Source organism: Myotis davidii, unplaced genomic scaffold, assembly GCF_000327345.1.
Source record: "Myotis davidii unplaced genomic scaffold, ASM32734v1 scaffold309, whole genome shotgun sequence".
Lineage (NCBI taxonomy): Eukaryota > Metazoa > Chordata > Mammalia > Chiroptera > Vespertilionidae > Myotis > Myotis davidii.
The window spans coordinates 5,026,900-5,047,980 of NW_006383013.1; the positions used below are offsets into that span (position 1 = coordinate 5,026,900).

At 38.8% G+C, this 21,081-nt stretch overlaps 1 protein-coding gene across 21 annotated transcripts in view; it reads left to right on the forward strand.

Annotated features, from left to right (window-relative positions):
* The window catches only part of NRXN3 (neurexin 3), a 1,555,579-nt gene that overhangs the window by 1,183,492 nt on the left and 351,006 nt on the right, over nucleotides 1-21,081 (forward strand). For all 21 annotated transcript variants that reach the window (XR_001512329.1, XR_001512328.1, XR_001512327.1 and 18 more), the window contains one exon: nucleotides 12,402-12,583. Coding sequence is in view for 16 of the 21 variants with exons in the window: in XM_006778842.2 (XP_006778905.1) it covers nucleotides 12,402-12,583 (182 nt within the window). In the remaining 5 variants the exon portion in view is untranslated. The remainder of the gene's footprint in view (nucleotides 1-12,401; nucleotides 12,584-21,081) is intronic.

The window sequence follows — 21,081 nt, forward strand, 5'->3', positions numbered from 1 at the left end:
CAAGGGGCAGAGCCAGCAATCGGAGGGGTCTGGGGGTCCCCTGCCCAGGCCTGATGTCTGGCCCAGAGGCATCAGGCCTGGGCTGGGGGCCAATCCTGCGATTGGAGGGTGATGGGGGTCAACGCCTGAGGGCTCCCAGTATGTGAGAGGGGACAGGCTGGACTGAGGGACACTCCCCCCCACACACACACCCAGTGCACGAATTTCCCTATAAAATTGCTGTTATCATCGGGACCTGAGAAATAGGCATATTTTTAAGGGGTTGGGATGTGCTGAGGGAAGACAGAGAGACTGAGATGGAGGATGTGTTTGAAATATATTTAATTAGGAAACTGGGATGAGAATCACTAAACATTAGCAAAGGGCAATTATCTCGTTAAAATAATAAAGGAAGAAAATAGAAGCTATAAATTGAGCCTTTGAAGTTGATAAAAGATTAAAAAAATTAGGAGGAACTTACGTATTCAGAGGGAATCAGTTTTTAAAAGTAAACTGTAAACTAATTCCAAAATATTATATAATAATGCAAAGATGGCTTTGTTCATTAATAAGGGGTGAGGGATAAAGTTTCGTTATATGAACAATGAAAAATATCTTTGACCACCAAGAACTGACTTTGATCCATTTGGGTCCCTTATGTGACTGTTGGCTATAGACGATCTTTGTTTTAAGAAGAACAAAACAATTTGGCCTAATACTCCTGGAGATTTATTTTAATTGAAGAATGGAAATGTTATATACATTAAGCAGATAAACTATGTTTTTCTATATTAGGCCTTCTAACTAAGTCAATCATGTGAGAGATTCAGACATTGCCCATGTGCACTTGGATTGGAAGCTGTTTTTTGTGGATTTTTTAAAAAAATTACGTGATACTTGTCCATCTACTCAGTGAAGGAAATTGATGTTCTTTATTCAGCCACATATTCTGTCTTCTTAAATCAAATTGCACCCATCACCCCAAGTTGTACCCACTGATCAAACAAACAACCTAAGGGCTCAACAGGAGAGAATTGCTAAGTTAAAGCCCATCACCTGTGGAATATTATGCAACCAATTAAAATAGTTGAGAAAGGAGTTGATACTGATTCAGAGTTTTCAAATTTGGGCAAATAACACAATGACTATATTATAAGTTTTAGGGATACAATATGTAGCATGGTAACTCTAGTTAATCATACTGCATTGTTGCTAAGAGAGTAAATCTTAAAAATTCTCAATGCAAAAATGAAATTATAACTATGCGATGTGATGGATGTTGACTAAATGTATTGTGGTGAATATATATAGACAAAGGTAACTTCACAACACATAGACCATTAAAACCAAGTAGTCAAAAAATAAGATTTTTCTCTGTGTCAAACTCTTGACTCATCAGTTTGACTTCACACTTTGAGTCAAGATTTCTTTTTCTCACAGTTTCTTCCCCATGGTGAGAAATGTGGCCATGCAGTTGTGTATGTACCTTTCTATCAGACAGGAATTGATGGAGTGCTCTTCTGGGTCCAAGTTACATAAAAATTCAGTGAACTGCTCTGATTGGTCCAACTTGAGTTAATTTCCACACCTTAGCCAAACAAGCTGTATGTATAAAAAAAAATCACCCTAACCAGTTTGACTCAGTGGATAGAGCGTCAGCCTATGGACTGAAAGGTCCCAGGTTTGATTCCGGTCAAGGGCATGTACCTTGGTTGCAGGCACAACCCCAGTAGGAGGTGTGTAGGAGGCAGCTGATCGATGTTTCTCTCCCATCGATGTTTCTAACTCTCTATCCCTCTCCCTTCCTCTCGGAAAAAAACAAAACAAAACAAAACAAAAAAAAACCAAAAAAACAAACAACAACAAAAAAAAAAACAATACAATGTATTAAAAAGAAAAGAAATCAGTTAAGGGGTTGGCAATTTTCATTCAAATCACATGATTGGAATGGGAGAAAATGGTAATTTCCATTGGAAGAAGCTTGATTTTTTTAAGCAAAGAAGGAGGATATGCAGGGCATATAGAATAATAAAGGTATCCTGCAAGTACCAAAACTTTCGGGAATTTCTTCTCTTTAAGGTGATCACCATAAAATGGAAATACTGAACAATTTCTAGAATTCTCTATTGTGTACATGATAGTTGTTTGATCCTTACTCCAACTCTTTGAAATGGGTAAGAGAGGTATTATTAACTTCTTAATCATGGGGAAACTGAGGCACAGTAAAGATAAGTGATTGTTATAGAATAAGAGAATGGGCCACAATAGTTGAAGTTTCTCTCTTTTGCCTAATATGTGTGTCATAGAAGCAAGAGTCATTTCCCTTAAAAATATTAGTCCACTTTTCCAGTAGTGTTTTATGAATTAGAGTCACAAATATACCAAAGTCATCTGCTTATAGACCCTGGGCCCTTGAAAGTGGGAAGTCTGTATATATAGATATCAGGCATTTAAATCAAAGTACTGGAAATAAGCAACTACTCTTCTTTTTTTTTTCAGAAAATATTCAGTACTTAGAAATCTCTTGATTGCTCTTATTAGAAAAGGTATTTCAACCTGTGGAATAAAAATAGGCAGATGAATATGCTCTGAAGCTTCCCTTAATTCTATATCCCATGAGATACATAGAAGAACTGAGTTTAAAATAAATGCTAAAGAGAAGACTGATTAGTAATTATACAATCATTTTTATTTTCATTCATTTATAAGGACCAATGAATGTATGGTCTTCGTACTTAGTTGATGTCTGTAAAATAGAACATTAAATGCATTGTGTGTGTGTGTGTGTGTGTGTGTAAGAGAGAGAAAAAGAGATTGTGCAATGTGATTTAGGAAGGGAGGGGTAACATAAAACAATTTGATTAAAATGGGTGTGGTTTTATTATCTGAGCCTGTCAAAAATTCACCAAAGAAAAATTATTTAGTAGTCATTGTGGTTACATTTCTTTATTTTTTAAAAATATTTTAATTGATTTTTTACATAGAGGAAGGGAGAGAGAGAGAGAGAGGGACAGAGACTTAGAAACATCGATGAGAGAGAAACATCGATCAGCCACCTCCTGCACACTCCCCACTGGGGATGTGCCTGCAACCAAGTTACATGCCCTTGACTGGAATGGAACCTGGGACCCTTCAGTCCGCAGTCCGACGCTCTATCCACTGAGCTAAACCAGTTATGGTGGTTACATTTCTTTTATAAGTTGGAAGCTGTGTTCTGCTCCATCATAGGAGATGTTGTGAACCCTAATAGATGGGTACTTATAAACTATTTCCACATTGAGATGAAATGACAAAAAGCTGAAATGGATTGATGGACAGGCACTTGAATGACACTGTGAAGATATGAAAGTGTAGGTGAGCCAAGTTTTATTGATTAACTCAACAACACTTATTTCCTGAGCATTCATAGTGTTGATAGAGAGAAAATTAAACAGCCCTGTCCTCCAGGAGCTCATAGTAAGAAGGGCTTCATACTTTCCTTTTGTTTGACAATAAAACAATATTTATGTTCTTAAACCTGAATACTGTGCAACTTCCTAGAATTTATTTTGTTTTGCTATGTAAGAAACTAGCTTGGGTTAAAAATGAAACTAAGTGTCATTTATTTAAAAATTAAATATATTTCAGATGATTTCTGAAATAAATGTCATCAGAGCCCATCCTTTAGAATTTTGAATTTTATTAGGGGGTGTAATTAATCAGAAGTCACCATTGTCTGGCCTTGCTTCATATATTTTATAGAGACCAACCTCACATTAAACCACTGTCTTTTAAATAAAATAAAGGTAAGTCTGTTCCATACCATTTCTATATGAAGGAACAGACTTTTCATCTTGTTTCTGTCTTACCTCTCTCCATCATTGCCTCCACTCCCGCACAGATATACAGGTTGAAGTAAAAGGTAAGCTTATTAGGGGTACAACTTGGTATAATAAAAATAATATACATCATTGTGTTAGACATTACTGAATTAATTTTCTGATGCCATTAGATCTTGAGCAAGTCATTCTATAGTTTCCCTCACCTTTAAAATTGGAATAGTGACTGCTTCAGGATGAATTGTGTCCCCCCAAATTCATATGTTGTCATCATAACCACCAGTACCTCAAGATGTAACTGTATTTGGAAATAGCATCTCCAATGAGGTAATTAAGTTAAAATGAGAACATTATGATGGGCTCTAACCCAGTATGACTGGTGAACTTATGAAAAGAGAAAATGAGGGCACAGATGGGTATAGGCGGTAGGCCATATCAGGGCACAGGGAGAAGACAGACATTTTCAAGCCAAGCAGTGAGGCCTTAGAGAAGCAGTTCTCAACCTGTGAGTCTTGACCCCTTTGGGGGTCGAATGACCCTTTCACAGGAGTCGCCTACGACCATCGGAAAACACATATTAAATATATAATTACATATTGTTTTGTGATTAATCACTATGCTTTAATTATGTTCAATTTGTAACAATGAAAATACATCCTGCATACCAGATATTTACGTTACGATTCATAACAGTAGCAAAATTACAGTTATGAAGAAGCAATGAAAATAATTTTATGGTTGGGAGTCACCACAACATGAGGAACTGTATTAAAGGGTCGCGGCATTAGGATGGTTGAGAACCACTGCCTTAGCGGAAACCAAGCTTGCTGACACCTTGATCTCGGAATTCTAGCCTCCAGAAGTGCGAGGAAATAAATTCTGCTGTTTAAGCCACCCAACCTGTTGTACCTTGTTATGGCAGCCCTAACAAACTAATACAACAACAATAGCTAAAGTGAAAGTTATAGGAATTTGAAATGTTATACCACATACTTTAATATAGCATTAATATACAAGGATGGGCAAACATAGGTTTATTTGTATGAAAAAAAGACAAATAAACAAATATTTATTAGTTATAGTATTATTTATTTATATTACTTGTCTTTTTACATATGAACAACTATAAACCTACTTTTGCCCATCCCAGTATGATAAATTATCCATCCACATAGCTAGTATGAGTGTTAATATTAGAATTAACATTAGTAGTATAAGAAGTATTGCTAACTGTTACCAAAGGCTTGTGAAAGAAATAATTGCTCCCAAGGAAAAACAATGAGCTTATGATAATTATTTTAAGCAAAAGGGAATTTAAGTGTGTCCCTTCAAGCTTTATATTTAGATCAACTTCAATGTAGAAAACATCTTATTCTTTATCACTAATCACCTTCTTTTTCCTAGTGGAAGAATCCTGAATCTGATGAGTAAAAATAACTTTTTGAAATGTTTTCTGCTGAAATATGTTTCTGAAAATATCATTACCTCTTAGACTCAGAAAGGGTCATGATGTGTGTGTAGTTCAGTACTCCTGAAAGTGCCCAGAATCTGTGTGTAATTTTATTTTACTCCTACTTTGGAGGAGTACCTGTGTATGTAAGGAATCCCAGCAATGAGTGGTCTGAATAGTTGGTATCAGAATTGGAAATAGCACAATTATTCAGTTCCTCTCAGACTCCCTGGAAAATCCATTCCATTCCCATCAAACAATCCCACCAAGCATATTAGCAAGAACAGGGGTGCACACTACATATAATTATCCAAGAAGAATCTTTTTTTAATGCTATTTATCACCAGAATTAAGTAACAGTGGCCTTTTAATTATATTCATATAAGAAATTGGGTGAATAGGCAGAATATTATTGGCTGTATACTCTTTTCCTCACCCACCAGCTCCTATGGAAACTTTGACATTGGAAAAATATATAATGGTTTCATTCTGTGCACAAGTTTGAGTTCAGTATTATCAAGCAGATTTTATACCGATTCTGTTGGGAAGTCTTTGAGTTGAAACCTTTCTTCTAGAATATTGGGATATGCTCTGAAATGTTGTCTCTGTTTTGTTGTTGGTGGTGGTGTTTCTGTCTTAGTGCTTTTTATTTTCAGTTATTCCTTCCTCCAGAGAGAAGAAGAAATCTTCCCATGCTGAGGGAGTCCTCACGCTGCCTGAGCCTGGTTTAAGAAATGGGGCTAGGCTATCCCCAGTGATTTACCTAATTCTTAGGCAATGTTGTCAGTTTCTCCACTACCTAAGCAGTAAATCTGATCATTTCTTTGCCAAAAATAAAGGATGTTCTTTAAAACTGAAGGGATCTCTTTCTTAATGTTCGGTCCCTTCTGTTCTGCTTTATTTACGGCTACCTTATCAACAGTTTTGGTGTTTATTTTTTTTTTTAAATTTAGAGTAGGCAAAATAGATCACAATAAACCATCAATTCAATAAATGCACTGCAGGGCTGTTTGTAAAATCTGTATCACTTATCACCTACCTAGTACTCCCTCGTGGCTCCCTCTGTAATACAGAGGTTTAGTTGTTCACAGTTTTCCCATCTGTTATTCACCCTCCCCACCCCCCCGCCTTGTGTGCTCTTGGTCTCCATGGATTTCTTTAGGGAAACTTCATCTTCAGTGCCAGCAGGACAGCCTGCTGAGGGGAGAAGAGGGCAGAGTCAAGAAAGGAAGCTCTGGCTCTACTCTTAGTATCACCACTTTTTTGTTTAATCTCTTTGAGCCTTCTCTTTCTTCCTTCCTTTCTTTCTTCCTTCCTTTCTTTCTTCCTTCCTTCCTTCCTTCATTCCTTCCTTCCTTCCTTCCTTCCTTCCTTCCTTCCTTCCTTCCTTCCTTTCTTTCTTTCTTTCTTTCTTCTTTTTACTAAAAGAGTAACAAATTTGCCTTTAATATGTCAATGGCATTGGGGGAAGAAGTATTCAAATGAGATACTCCCAAAGAAAGAAATTTGAAAACCATTCAATGCTATGACAGTATAAGGCCCTACTATTATAATCAGCCCAACACAATCAGGGGATTGTGTATGTGTGTGTGGAGGGCACATAACAGAGTAAGTAAATCAAGAAACTATATTCTTTAGGATATTAGCTATAATGAGATCCTTGAGCTTTATGCCTCCATTTGTCAGAAAAAATATTTGTTAGTTTAACAGTCTTTCCATTTTGGTTTTATTAGCTATATAGTGATTGATATAAAGTAAAGATAGTTTTAATAGCAATAACTACTTACCAACATAATAAATTTTGTCATTGATAGTCCACTTATTTTTCAAAAGAATTTACCAATTTAAAGAACACAAAAGGGATAAGGTCGATGAAAGCTTAATAAAATGGAAATAAGGAATAAGAACCTGAAATGATAAAGGAAGACAGACATATACTTAGTGTCATGATATTTTATTCTAAGTTCTTAGGCAATGTTCAGATAGCACTGGAGAAGGAGTTGGACACCTCTTTCTTATCCTAGCTTCTCTTCCAGGTGGTGTTCACACTAAGAGATACTTATGTTATTACTTAATTTATTATTCTACCTGTGACACTGCCCACGAGTAAATGTTCTAGTTCTTTTTGAATTTCACACTCTAAGACTTCCCCTGGGAGATGCTTCCAACTTGTTTCATTTTCACACCACCTGAAAACTATTTCAGGGAGAGCTAATATGCTTTAAGTTTAAACACACACACACACACACACACACACACACACACACACACACACACTAAAGCATTATATTTATATGCTTCTCTGGAGCCATTTATCTGTAAATATTTGGTGGGGGAAATAATAAATCAATTTCAGATATATATATATATATATATATATATATACACACACGTATAGATTATTTTATATCTAATATAAATCTTAAACAGGACTCTGATTCTATTCCTATTATTAATATACCCAAAAGGTAATATGATATTTATATAGGGTAATAGATGTAGAAACAATGTCATAATGAGAAGGCAATGAGGGTTATAAGTCCAAACAACATAAATAGAATTATCCAAGAGATCCTGAATAAGGAAAAGTTGAGTTGCCATCAACAATTAAATGTGATTCTGGTAAAACAAGCAGTAATATACACCACAAATTTAAGAACTATTTATTGGGGAAATGCATGAACTGGAAGACATTTTTTTCTTCATTCTTCTTTGAGAAATCATAGATCATCTACTTAATCAGCTTGTGTAAATACATGAAACCACTCCTCAGACTCTTCCATGATTTCACTGGAGGCTGTTCTTCCCTTTTCTCCCCTTTGACCCCCCCCCCGACACACACACACAGAACACACACCAAAATGTAAATATACCCCCAATCCGCTCTATCAAAACCACCATCAGCTCCCATCCCAGTAAACAGCTAGCCAATTATGAAAGCAATAAGTCAAAGTATTCTTTTGGTCCTTTTGAGACAAAAGAAGCTGTGTGCTAAATAACATGTCATACTTGTTTACTGTTTGAAGATGGAGTGTATATACTTTATCTTGGTTAATGGTGACAGTGGAGATTTCATTTCTGAAAAAGTGGTGGTTGGAATTCAGAAAAGCAGCCTCAGCTGCCTTCAAGCTTGAAAATCCTGCAATGTTAAGTGGCCAAATGCAACTATAGTAATTTTTTCTTCAACTGAATTGACCACTTTTTGCCAGCAAGCAGGAAATTTACATGGCTGAGATTATGAATATATGTAGTATGATTTTAGCATTGGCATATAAGCACAGAAAGAAACCAGCAATCAGAACTACTAGGCTCGGGGGAGAAAACGTGTGATGTGGCACTGCATGGCTTAGAAATGAAAATCTTTAATGGATTAAGGAAGGTTCTTATAGTTCCTGCAATGTTCCCCAAAAGTTGATTTGCAATCCACATTTAAAAATAACAAAATTAACTTTTTAATTTGGAAACGTAAACCAAAATAATTTCATGCTCCCCCTGGGACTATAGGCATTTTATATTAAATTAAATGAAAGCTTGTATTTATATTTAAAAACCATTCAAGATAGCAAAGCTAAATGAGGAGAAAAAATATGACAAGCTATCAGATTGAAAGTTGCAACTATTAACTTCCTCTAAAGCCAACATTGGACTTTATCACCCTTTCTAGCAAATTCAGTATCAAGAATACATATTTTAATGTTTATTTCTACAGAGCAAAATATTTCATATGCTAAGAATTTTTTTATCTTTACACCCTTTTTTATCTGCAAAGTTAGAATTATCTAACATAGTGAAATCTTAAATTCAGAATAACAGAAGCAATTAAAATAATTTTAAGTTATTTTATATCTGCTTAGCCTAAGATTGTCATTGTGAGGTTTCGTTCTTTGCTTACTTAAAAGTTGAAGCCCTGGTGACCTCCTAACCGCTATATATAAGGGGTTATATAGTTATCTTTTAAAGTGTTCTTCCTCTTTATGTTGAGAATTCTGGAATAGGGCAGTGGGGGAGTAATATAACCAGAATAGAAGGTTTGTAATGTTATTTTTTTAGTAAGAAGACCAGACTACCTTTTGAAAACAGGCCAGATTTGGGGGCTATGGCTTTGCTTTTGTTCCATTTTAGTCTTAGGAGAATATATGAAAAGGATGAAGTACAGTCAAGGTTGCATCATTGGGATAGTTTTTTGTGCTATTATATTCAGCTATGATTGGCAGATGGTAAAGATAGGCTTTCAGAGGCAGGAAGGTTAAGCTGGAGACTTAAAGGAGGTGCCACTTAATTAAGTCAGATATTTGGATCTGCGTTCCCAAACAGTGTTAACACATGAGATTGCCCATAAAACAGCTGGGAAGATCCAGTTCCTGAATTTGAAAGGGATTTGCAAACTATAAAGCATCATGTATCTATCACTGTTATTAACTTTTGATGAGTTCTTTTCATAGTGACAAAATAATTTGTTTTGCCTGCATCTTTAATTCAAGGTGACAGCCCACCCTTGGGGCTTTGGATGTCCTGATGGGTTTATCTGTATAGCAGAATCCACTATATGTTTAGGATAGAATAGGGTATGGTTTTATAAATTGCCACAAAATGTCACAGGCTGATTTGCATTTTTGGTGCTTCTATATATTAATCACTGAATAACCTTCAGTTTTCCATATAAAGATTAAAGGTAGCGGTGATGATATTTGTAATCATCCACAGAAAGGGAATTATTTAAATTCTGCACAGATGGAACGATACCAAGGGTAAATGACTATACACATATTTCTAATTTTAAGAAGCTTTGAAAGAGTTTGTGGATGGTGAAGAGCAAACGTTACTTTGCATATGGAATTAACCATAAACTTTCCATATCACAGTCCCAAATTCTCCAGAGGCCTGAAGGGCTTTTCAGACGCTGTCCACTAAAGATTGAGAAGTTCATAAAAGGAAAATGATGTTATGTTATGTGTAATATAAAAAATGAGCATATCGGAGCAACCAGTATAGTGACTTTCGATAAATAATAAATTAGATTTTATATGCCTCAGAATATAATGTGGCTTAGAGCTTAAAAAATGATGATATATGACATATTCTCCTATTTCTAGCCTCATGGCAATTTATTTTATTATTTAAAAATGAACTGCAAACTCATTTCTTCTTCAAACAGTATCATTCAACCCAATATCCTCTGTAAACTCAATGTGGATCAAGGCTTATGATTTTTAGTGAATGCTAAAGATATCTGAGTGCTTGTCTAATGTCGCTTTAAAATAGTTTCAAGGATTGAGCCGTGTTCAGTGGGAAACATACAAGACAATCTGGTGCCAAATGGTCTTTGAACTTGGAGATAAGTAACATATGGAAGCGCCTTTTGTGGGTAACATACACACAAGCATGGAAATTGCAAGCATGTAGTCTATTCTGGCTACCAAACTTAAATGCTTTTTCCCAAATTCATATTCAAAAACTTGTTTTATAAAAACAGATGTTTTCAATTTATGAGATGCAAATGATTTCTTTATTTTCTTTCCTGCTTGCTTTCTAAGTATGTTTAAATTGATATCTTCTTACAAACCCATGGGTTTGTAACTAGCAATAGCAAAACACAAGTAATAATAGGAAATAGTAGGAAATACACTGATAAACCTACTAGTCATAATTAACAACACCACTTCTCATTATACTGAGATTTTCTGTCTCCTATATCTCCTTTTGGAAAAGGAGGTGGAAACTGTTCTATCATAGCAGATAAACACCACTGCTAGGTGAAAATACTAAAGTTAATTTTTCAGAGTCCTCTGGGATTAATTTTTATCATCTGTTAAATAGCAACAATACAGTGAGATCGGCAAACACTTTTAGTCACATAGTTGGTTTCCTGAGGCGCCAGCTTTCTTCTCTGTGGGTGGTAGAGGTCCACACATTGCTGGGGCCCAACCCCAGCAGGTCCAGGGGTCCCCAAAGGTGTGGACAGAGTCGGTGAAGAAGGAATGACACGGAGGCAGCATTCAGTTCATCAGCATAGTTGGGTTCTCTCGCCTGGTTCTATGCAGGATCTCCAGCCAGGTTCTATGTCCATTTTCTCTTGCTAGGTTCTTCAGCCAGGTTCTCCAGGTTCTCCAGCCAGGTTTTGTAGCCATGTTTTCTCGCTAGGTTCTCTAGCCAGGTTCGGTCGCCAGGTTCTGTAGCCAGGTTCTTCAGCCAGGTTCTGTCTAGGTTCTCCAACCCAGTTCTGTAGCCAGGTTCTGTCCAGGATCTTTTGCCATGTTCTCTGGATAGGCTCTGTCTCTAGATTCTGTCTTCTAAGTTCTGTCTCTTGTTGTCTTGTTACATCTGTATTTATACCAGTTGACTCAATCCTATCAATCTCTATTCTAACAGCTAGGGCGTTTCTTATCTCCATTCCAGGGAGTAAAGATTATGTAGCTTGAGCATGATTGTTTGTAGTTAAAGAGATTAATTACCCGCCTGGCACTTAGTGAAGGGGTTTTATTCCCTCCCTAACTTCAGGGGAAAATCTCTACCTGGGGAAACAACCTTTCTCGGAGAGGTGACTTTGGTTAAAACACATAGTGCCAAGAAGGTGAGCAAATATATTAAGAACAGTATGCCATATATGCCAGGTCCCTTGAAACAGCAAGGATGGACCGGCTCCCGGCAACAACATGAAAGGAATGATGGCTTTGGACCCTCTAGGTTTTCCCTCAGTTTCCTGAGGTGTCTCAGGAACGGCTCCCAGCCCCACTGACTAGAATACCCAGATTGCTAAGAGATGCGGGCACTCCTTTTCTGTCTGTTGTCTGTCGTGGCAAAGATGGGAAATTAATCCTGCTCTTGAGAAGGACAGAAAAGTTGGTTGTCACACGTCCCTAAACTCTCAGACACAGCATATCAATTGCCCTCCGTCCCGAGGCAGCAGGAACAGAAGATGTTCGGAATGTTGCTCCCTGACATCTGCTCTGTTATTAATTTGTTTTGCCTGCATCTTTAATTCAAGGTGACAGCCCACCATTGGAGGCTTTGGATGTCATCCCTCCTGGGCACCAAATCCTGGTACTTGGGGGCGTGTCCCCTCCACAGCTGTCTGCAGAGGCTCAACTGTGTGCCCACATCTGGCAACACATGATTGGATGCCCTGATGACTCCCTCTCTCCTTGTTTTTGCAGCTGGCGCAACCTACATCTTTGGGAATAGCGGAGGCCTCATTCTCTACACCTGGCCAGCCAACGACAGGCCCAGCACGCGCTCGGACCGCCTGGCCGTGGGCTTCAGCACCACTGTGAAGGATGGCATCCTGGTTCGCATTGACAGCGCTCCTGGCCTCGGAGACTTCCTCCAGCTTCACATAGTGAGTGCCGGGCCTTCGTCTGAATTTTCTTGTCCTCCTGGTGGGCTGAGTTGGGGAGCCAGATAAATGTAGTAGAAATTATAGTTAGACACAGCAAAGAGACATGTGCCTATAAAAATCCCCTATGTAGGTGTTGGTATTCTATCCAAGGGATGGTTTCTGCATTTAGTCTCATTCTCTTCTCAAAACCATTATTGCCCTAGGGTGCCTCAGGGATACAAGTTTTAAAACTCTTCCCATTTTGACTCCCTCCCTAACTGTGTGGTTTGGCAATCTCAGGAAACTTTCAGCAGATGGCTCAGGTGTAAAAAGGATAGATTTTTACCTGGTGTGGTTCATCTTAACCTGGTACAAGTAGCAATGCCAATTTGAATGTTCATGATCTCCTAGGGTGGAGGGCCAGCAAAGTTTTTTGTATTTTTTTATAAAGAGCCAGCTAGTAAATATTTTGGCCTTTGGGGGTCATATAGCCATGTAAAGGCAAAGCAGCTGTAGGCACAATATTTTTTAAAAGTGTATGTGACTTCTCCAATACAAATTGTATTTATTAAGACAGACAGCTGGCTGTACTTTGGTGACCCTGCTCTAGGCTGCAAACTTCCTCTTGGAGATGTATAGAGTGTGTGATAAAAACTGAGGCCAGAGTGGGTGGGGCCGAAAGAAAACAGCACAGTGACCAAGAATCGGTGTATTCATGTGTATTGTGCATTCAACATTTTGCTTGTGTATATAAGCCCAATAGGACTGCACCCTCAGTCATTGCAGATCATTAAGAACACAGTGCAATTTTAAGAAATTAAAATGATTTGGAGGAAAAATTACTTCGTTATGAGGGTAGAAAATATTTTTATAGCAACAATTAACCCATTTTATCACCTGTGCAGTCTGCAGTTAAGAAAGTAGGCTAACGGAGGATATGATTCTCATCCATAAGTACCCAGAGTGCAGCCACCAAGAGCACAGAGAGGAATTGTTCTCATTAGTTAGCAGTGACAAGGCTAGAAAAAAATGGATTTAATTTGGAGCAATAAGAATCTGGTTTAAATAGCGGGGAGGGGGTGCAGTTAAGAGGAAAGATCAACTGGGGATTAGCACCAACCTCCAAAAAGGAGGAAAAGAAACATTTTCTGGGGCTCTTTGCATGCACTGTTGGTTTCCCAATAGAGGTGGCTACCTGGCTGATACCATAGCATCAAGCTCATCCCTTGGGGCAGGGCCCATCTCCAGCCCCTGCTCTTCTAAAATTCTCAGAAATAGGAGAATCTTGAAGGCTAAAGCTTGAGCTAGAAGCCTGTCTGGTTTCTGGAGCCAGACAGGGCAAAACTCTGTATAGAAGTTCAGGGAGGGGCCGGTTAGAAATGATGACCTTGCCTCTCCAGCATGGCTCAGTGGTTGAGCATCAACTAACGAACCAAAATGTCATGATTCAATTTCTGGTCAGGGCACATGCCCAGGTTGCAGACTCAATCCCCAGTGGGAGATGTACATGAAGCAGGTGATCAATGATTCTCTCTTATCATTGATGTTTCCATCTCTCTCAAAATGTGCAAGAGGGGTCTTGAATTTGCTGTGGAATTCGAATGCTTTCTTAGATGCTTCAGGAACCATAAGATACTATGAGCCTGAGCTAAAGCAAGTTAAAAAGCCATGTCAAGGAGCACAGATAGAGGCAGCCATGGTTAAGAGGGTTTATCTTTATTTGGCCTTTAAGAACCACCATAATTTACACAACTCGGTGAGATTTATGCTGCGTATAACTTAATGAGTATTTCATGGCAGCAATAACTAGGCGATTATTACCAGCTCACTTCACTTGCATTTTTCTGGAGATTTATCTTCCTTTCTCGTTCAGTGTGACTTACTAAGAAAAATATGATTTGGCACAACCATGAGCATCTTTTTTGAAAGAGATAATGGGCTACCAGTTAGTCCATTTCTCCCATGTGTTTTGTAGAGTATCCTCACTTTTAAGAGAAATGTTTTCTTATTTGAAAGTTGACTTGCAATGGGCACTGTTTTTATAAAATGGATGTGAGGATTTGGGGAACTTCCAGGAGGATGCATACATTCCATTTTAACATTTTACAAGCAAAAACACAAGAAATTGTACTTCAAAATGTATAGTACCCACTTGGGTACTATGGACTTATTCCAGTGATGCTGCCATTGCTTAAACATTCTAGAAAATCCAAACAGATTGTCTGTGCTTCAGAGTTTGGGGTAGAAAAGGCTATCATTTGATACATTTTAGAGAAAAGGAAGAGACCCCATGATATGGAGAAACCAATTTGTTCTGGAATGAACCTGCAATGTTGGTGACTATCTTGAGCATGGGGCTGCTTTTTTGGTCTAGTAAGTTTAAACCATTTTTTAATTTACTAATAGATTATCTCTGGTGTCTATCAGAGATTAAAAATTGTGCATGACTGTATTCCAATGAAAAGTTATCTATAAAAATTGGGCTGTAGGCACTACTTGTGTGACCTCTGCCTCTGGCTGCAAACTTCCTCATGAAGATGTGAAGAATGTGTGATACACACTGAGTCCAGAGTGGGTAGGACAAGGAATCCAAGTAGAAGATCAAAAGACTTGATCACAAAATCAGGGTCTTGTGTTGGACATTTATATAGATGCATCAGGGAAGTGAAGCCATAAATACATACCAAGATAATTTATATGACTTTTACAATCTGTAAAAGGTATATTTGTTTATTGAACACAAGTTTGTTTCCTTGCACTAAAGAAAATTACTCCAAAGGAAAAAAGGTAATGGCATTAATGAAAGCAGAAAGGGTTGGGCAGGAGATGAAAGGTATAATCCTCCCTTGCAGTTTGCCTAGGAGGATAGAAACCCAGTGGTGGGAGAGAAAAAAATGATGGTAGGTATGAAGAGGAGATGAAAGCAGGGCAGATCACAGGGACAGGGGAGAAAAGAAAGTGGGCCTGGGGGAGAGAGGACAGACTCTCTACAGATGTGCTCAGCAGGGGGTCACATGTGGACAAAGTTGCATTTTTCCAGTGTGGGTCTTAGGTGTGGAAACAACCAGGAGTACTTTGGTGTGATTTCTGATTGATTGTAAAGCCAGTAAGTTGCTCAAAAAAACAAAGTATTGCAAGCAATTCCTGCAGTGCTTTGAGTAGCAGTAACAGTGTCATTGGAATAAACCCTGGTTACCCCAAGTTAGCTCATTTGGAGGAAGAGAAAATGCTGTTCCAGGGACACCAGGGAGTCTGACCTTGAGCTGAGCTCTCATTCCTGAAGAGACCTGCCTGTCCTGGAGCCCTCCCCGCAAGCAGTAATGGCAAATGGGCTTCCCCTTGCCTGGCAGCTCTCAGTGCCTCTCTCTCTCACTTCAAGCTTTGCAAAGGTCCGTGAGGGCAGCCAGCACATCCAGCAGGTAGGAGTTGTGGTTTCCACTAGCCATGTCTAACAACTGTGCAGAAATGGGGCTTTGTGGATAGATGTAGGCTGTCCATCTATTATACTTGGTCTATACACACTATCCTCGCTTTCACACTTGAAATTTCTTCTTTCTTTTCCTTTGTCACCCTGAAATCCCCACCCATTAAAGGCTCTTTAGGAAAATAGATATTTTGTTAAATTCATATTCTACTGTAGGTCCTTGAATCATTTACTGATTAAAGGATTCAGTCTTATTCTATGATCCTTCTCACACCAGGCTAAGGTCTGCAGCTCTCACAGAATTTGAGGTTTGTTTGTTTAACCCTTTTTATGCCATAAGTGTCTATAGATGCAATTGCATTCAAAATATCGTAGCATATGGGGATGGTTTCCTTTTTGGACACATGGCAGTTAACTGGTTAAAAGATTAGAGAAGGCCAAGAGATCAAATAATTTAGATATGGTTCACTTCAAATTAGTTTACATTTCTTCAATTTTGGTTCCGATTTCCTTGATGCACTATTTTCTGTGTCAGCAATAATATTAATGAAATTACTGATAAAATATGTTTGGCAAAGGCACAACGATGTTTTTTGAAATATGTGTGAATGTACTGAAATTATGTGGGAGGGAGGAGAGTACCTTAAAGCAGAGGGATGTGATTTTAAAAATATTTGTACTTCAAATATAAGTTTTCTGCATTGAAATCTATTGTTGATAAATTAACCAGCTTATTATTTGGAGAGCAGCTGCTATTACTTGCAAGTGACATCTACCCACTGACTCCTATCGAGGTTCTATGGGGTGTGTCATGTTAAACTCACTTTCATTCATACAATAGGGAAAAAGTTGAATAGGACCAGAGGAAGGATTACCATGAAGCATCTGCAATCACTGTCATGAATCTCTCAACAACCTCCCTTCACCACTTACAGAAGAGAAGGTCGAGGAGAACTGGACATCATTAGCTCTTTTATATATAGTTACTGCGGAGTGTAAAAATGAAATCCTATTAATTTCTTTCTCCCTGTGTGTAATTTAGAGTAAATTCTCTTGAATTCGTTTTTTAAATTATGAGCCTTTCAGAAGAGTGACAATTTATGGGTCCAGTGCACCTGTTTTGTTTGATCAGAATCTCTAACCTTCCCCAATGGTTTCCCTTTGGAATTACAATGTAGATACTTACATAAAACAAGGTAAGAGGACACCAAGGATGCTGTCCAGCCTGACCACCCTTTCATAATGGCAAAGTGTTCTCCTTCCAAAACTGCACTCACTCCCCCCAAAAAAGGCTAGTAGTATCCTCTCAAGGTCATGTTCAGGGAAATCGGAAATGTATTAAGTTTGTTTGGCATAATATTGTTTTTCCATAATTTATAGCATTTGAAGAGACTCCTGGAGCACAAGGGGAGCAGAGCTGAAAATGATAAATGGTCTGTTTGTCACATTTGTTGCATCTGTAAATAGTTGTCCTGGAAGCTTCATCGGCCCATCTCTGTGGAGACTATTTACAGGGAACCCTCACCACCTGTGGGATTCCTCCTCGGTGAGCTGAGGTGGCTGGTAGCTTAGATTCAACTCTCCATTTGACCAGCGACAGACTGGGTTTGATTCAGGGACTGGATTTTGGGGCTTATGTGGAAGAATAAAGAGGAATGTTGGTATTTCTGAGGTTAGTGAAACAAATAAAGAGGGAAAGGACAGGAAAACCACAAAATGACCAACAGACACAATTTCCCTTTTCCACCTTGTGCTGCACACTGCATGTTGGCTCTGTGTCTCTTTCCCATATTTTGTTCTCAGTGAAAACGCCTCTTTGAGTTTTCTGGGCTTAGGAACTTTTCCAGATCACTAGGCCCTTCTGCAGAGAGGGCCTGCTGGGGATCCCATCTGCAGCTCCCAGCTTAGCCCTCAGTCCCAGCAGAGTTGGAGGAGAAGGTAGGAGAAGGCAATGGAAATGGGGATTCCATGAAGATACTGCTTGTTAAAACTGGACCCAAAGCAGCTGCCTGCATGGGGCTTGGTGTGTTTCTCAGGTCTCTATTATTCCCAAGATATTTCTATCTAACTCTGTTTACTTTGATTCCACACTTGGTTTTGAGAGGCAATGTGCTATAGTGGGAAAATGTACTTAAATTTAAATGGAAAGATTTGGATTGAGTCTCATTTCTGTCAGTAACCAGTTAGCTATTTGGCTTGGAGTAAGATACCTCGCCCCTTCTTTTAAATGAGCCCCCAAAAGTTTATGTTACATGGTTTTCTGGAGGTTCAAATGAAATAAAGAATACAGAAGTTGTTTATTAGCAGCAAAGGACTGCACGCATGTTGAGAGGTAATTTGCTTGATGAAATCCAGAAGGTGATGACTTCATCAGAGAAAAACAAATAATGAAAGAAAGAATATGTTTTAAAGTTAAAAGTAGAATCTCATTTTGAGTGTTTTTAAAAAGTCTGTGGGCACTGTTTCTACAAACAAATTCCTATTTTATCTGACCAAAAGCATTTTTTCTGAATCAATCAGATCCACAATTGAGATTTTTGGAGTGTCCTTTTAGCACATAGTGGAGGACCATTTTCTTCTAAGAGAGGCCTGGTTAGGGCAATAGAATAAGTGGACTTCTGCAGCTTCCTGGTCTCTCATTGTAAGACATTATATCCCTATACAGTGTCACAAGGTGATGCATTGTGCCTCTGTTGCCCTTGGGTATAATGTTGCAAAGGACTCTCTACTCAGTGGGAAAAGTGTAATCCACTATGCCCTGGAGTTCCTTCTTCAATGGTATGAGCCATGGAAAATGGAAACCTACCAGCTTTCCAAAAGAAGAAGGGAAAGGGGAAGAGAAAAGAGAGCAGGGGGTAGAGGAGAAAGAGGAAGAAGAGAGTGGGGAAGAGAAGGAGAAGAAGGGAAAGAACAAACAAGAAGAAGAAGCAGCAGAGCACACCTCTCTGGGCAGGCTTGGTCTGAGAGGGGTTAGAGCCCCACTGTGGGCTCCAGATGAAGCGCCCATGGCTTGGCCCTATACATGAGGATTACTAGAGCCCCAAAGAGTCATTGCTAGAACCAAGATCTTAATGTGGGTACAGCCAGATTGAGTGAAGATGAGTAGCTGCTACCACCAAGTTAACTGGAAACCTAAAAACACATATACAAATAAAACCATTTTAAAGATTTTGATTTCTTAAAATCAGAAAGATAATTTCAGTGAGAAGATGAAATATACAATAATGTCATCATAAAAACCAAGTTGACAACGTGTGTAGAAAGTATGTTATGGCTGGTAGAGACTTAGGAGAAGCAGAGGACAAGTGGCTATATCTCTGTCATTTATCACTTACACCAGTGACACTTTAACTATTAACTTATGATAGTCATGTTTGAGAATCCTCAATTCATATATAAAATGAATTTAGAAAAATTAGGATTAAGAGAATTTAAGTTATGAGATATATATATATAGAGAGAGAGAGAGGACCAGGGGCCATCACATCCAAGACAACTGAATGGATGACAGAACAGGTTAAGTAGGGCAACAACGCTAGCAGGGGGATTAGTGAGGCACAACCAAATGACTGAGCAACAGGCTGTGTGGGCTGATCAGGCTGCCATGGGGGGCAGTGAGGGACCACCAAACGACTGAACAAGCAGGCTGAGGGGTCCTGGATTGGAGAGGGTGCAGGCTGGGCTGAGGGGAACCTCCCCACCCCGTGCACAAATTTTGTTTACTGGGCCTCTAGTCCAGTATAATGAAATCGAGTGTTTTGTATGTGCCAGGCAAGGTGCTGCATTTTGGGGATACTGTGATTGACCTTGGCTTACCTAGAACTAACAGACTGGAAAAAAAAAACAGTAATTAAAATAAGTTAGTTTTTTATTATACATTATGAGATGATGTATAAAAAACTCTTGTATAACTCCTGACCTATAGTGAGCTTTCAATCATGGATCACTTTATGTTATTGGTACTTTTCTTCAGTTAAAATTTTTTAAAAGTAAAAGAACAAACAAAACAAACACTACATTTTATTTTCCTAAATAATGAATAAACTCTGAGCAGATCTCTGAGATTTTAGCATCTATAATAATAAAAGTGTAATATGCTAATTAGACCAGATAGCCAAACTATCTTCTGGACATCCTCCCGGACGTACTTCCAGATGTCTGTCCGGATGAAGCCTTGGCAGCGGGGGCCAAAGCAGAGGCAGTTAGGAGTGATCAGGCAGGCATGCAGAGTGGTTAGGGACAATCAGGCAGGCTGAGGAGTGGTTAGGGCTGATGAAGCAGTCAGATAGAGTGGTTAGGGGTGATCTGTCAGGCAGGCAGGCAATTGGTCAATTGGTTAGGAGTCAGCTGTCCCAGATTGCAAGAGGGATGTCCGACTGCCAATTTAGGACTGATCCACAGTTGGACATCCCCTGAGGGGTCCTGGATTGCGAGAGGGTGCAGGCTTGGATGAGTGTCACCCTCACCCCCACCCCAGCACATGAATTTTGTGCACGGGGCATCTAGTAAGCAATATAAAATTCTAGGAGGCATCAGGATGCTAAATGTACATGTAAAGCCAGTCTCATGGTATCCTAGATGAGGACAGGTAGGCAATAGCTGATAGTGAAGAATTGCAGAGGCTTTTTTTTTTAATTGCAAAGGGTATTACATATGTGTCTGTTTTTTCCTCCCGCCCTAGACAGTCCCCTAGCCTCCCCTATCCCCCAGTGTCTTATGTCCATTGGTTATGCTTATATGCATGCATACAAGTCCTTTGGTTGATCTCTTACCCCGCTACCTCCTGCCCCCCAACCCTCCCTGGCCTTCCCGCTGCAGTTTGACAATCTGTTTGAGGCAGCTCTGCCTCTGTATCTATTATTGTTCAAAAGTTTATAAAGGTTGACTTTAAAAGTTTTAAGAGATTTTAAAAGTCTCTAAAAGACGTGAATTTCAGAAAAGGCCCGGAAAGCCTACAAAAACCATATGGCACATCTAAAACCTCAATTCTGTCAATGTAAGAAAAGTCCAAACCTGTAAAGATTTTTATGAGTTTATTTGATTAAAAAAGGATCAAAAACAAAAAGTACAACAAAAGAGAAAAAAATGCGTTTAT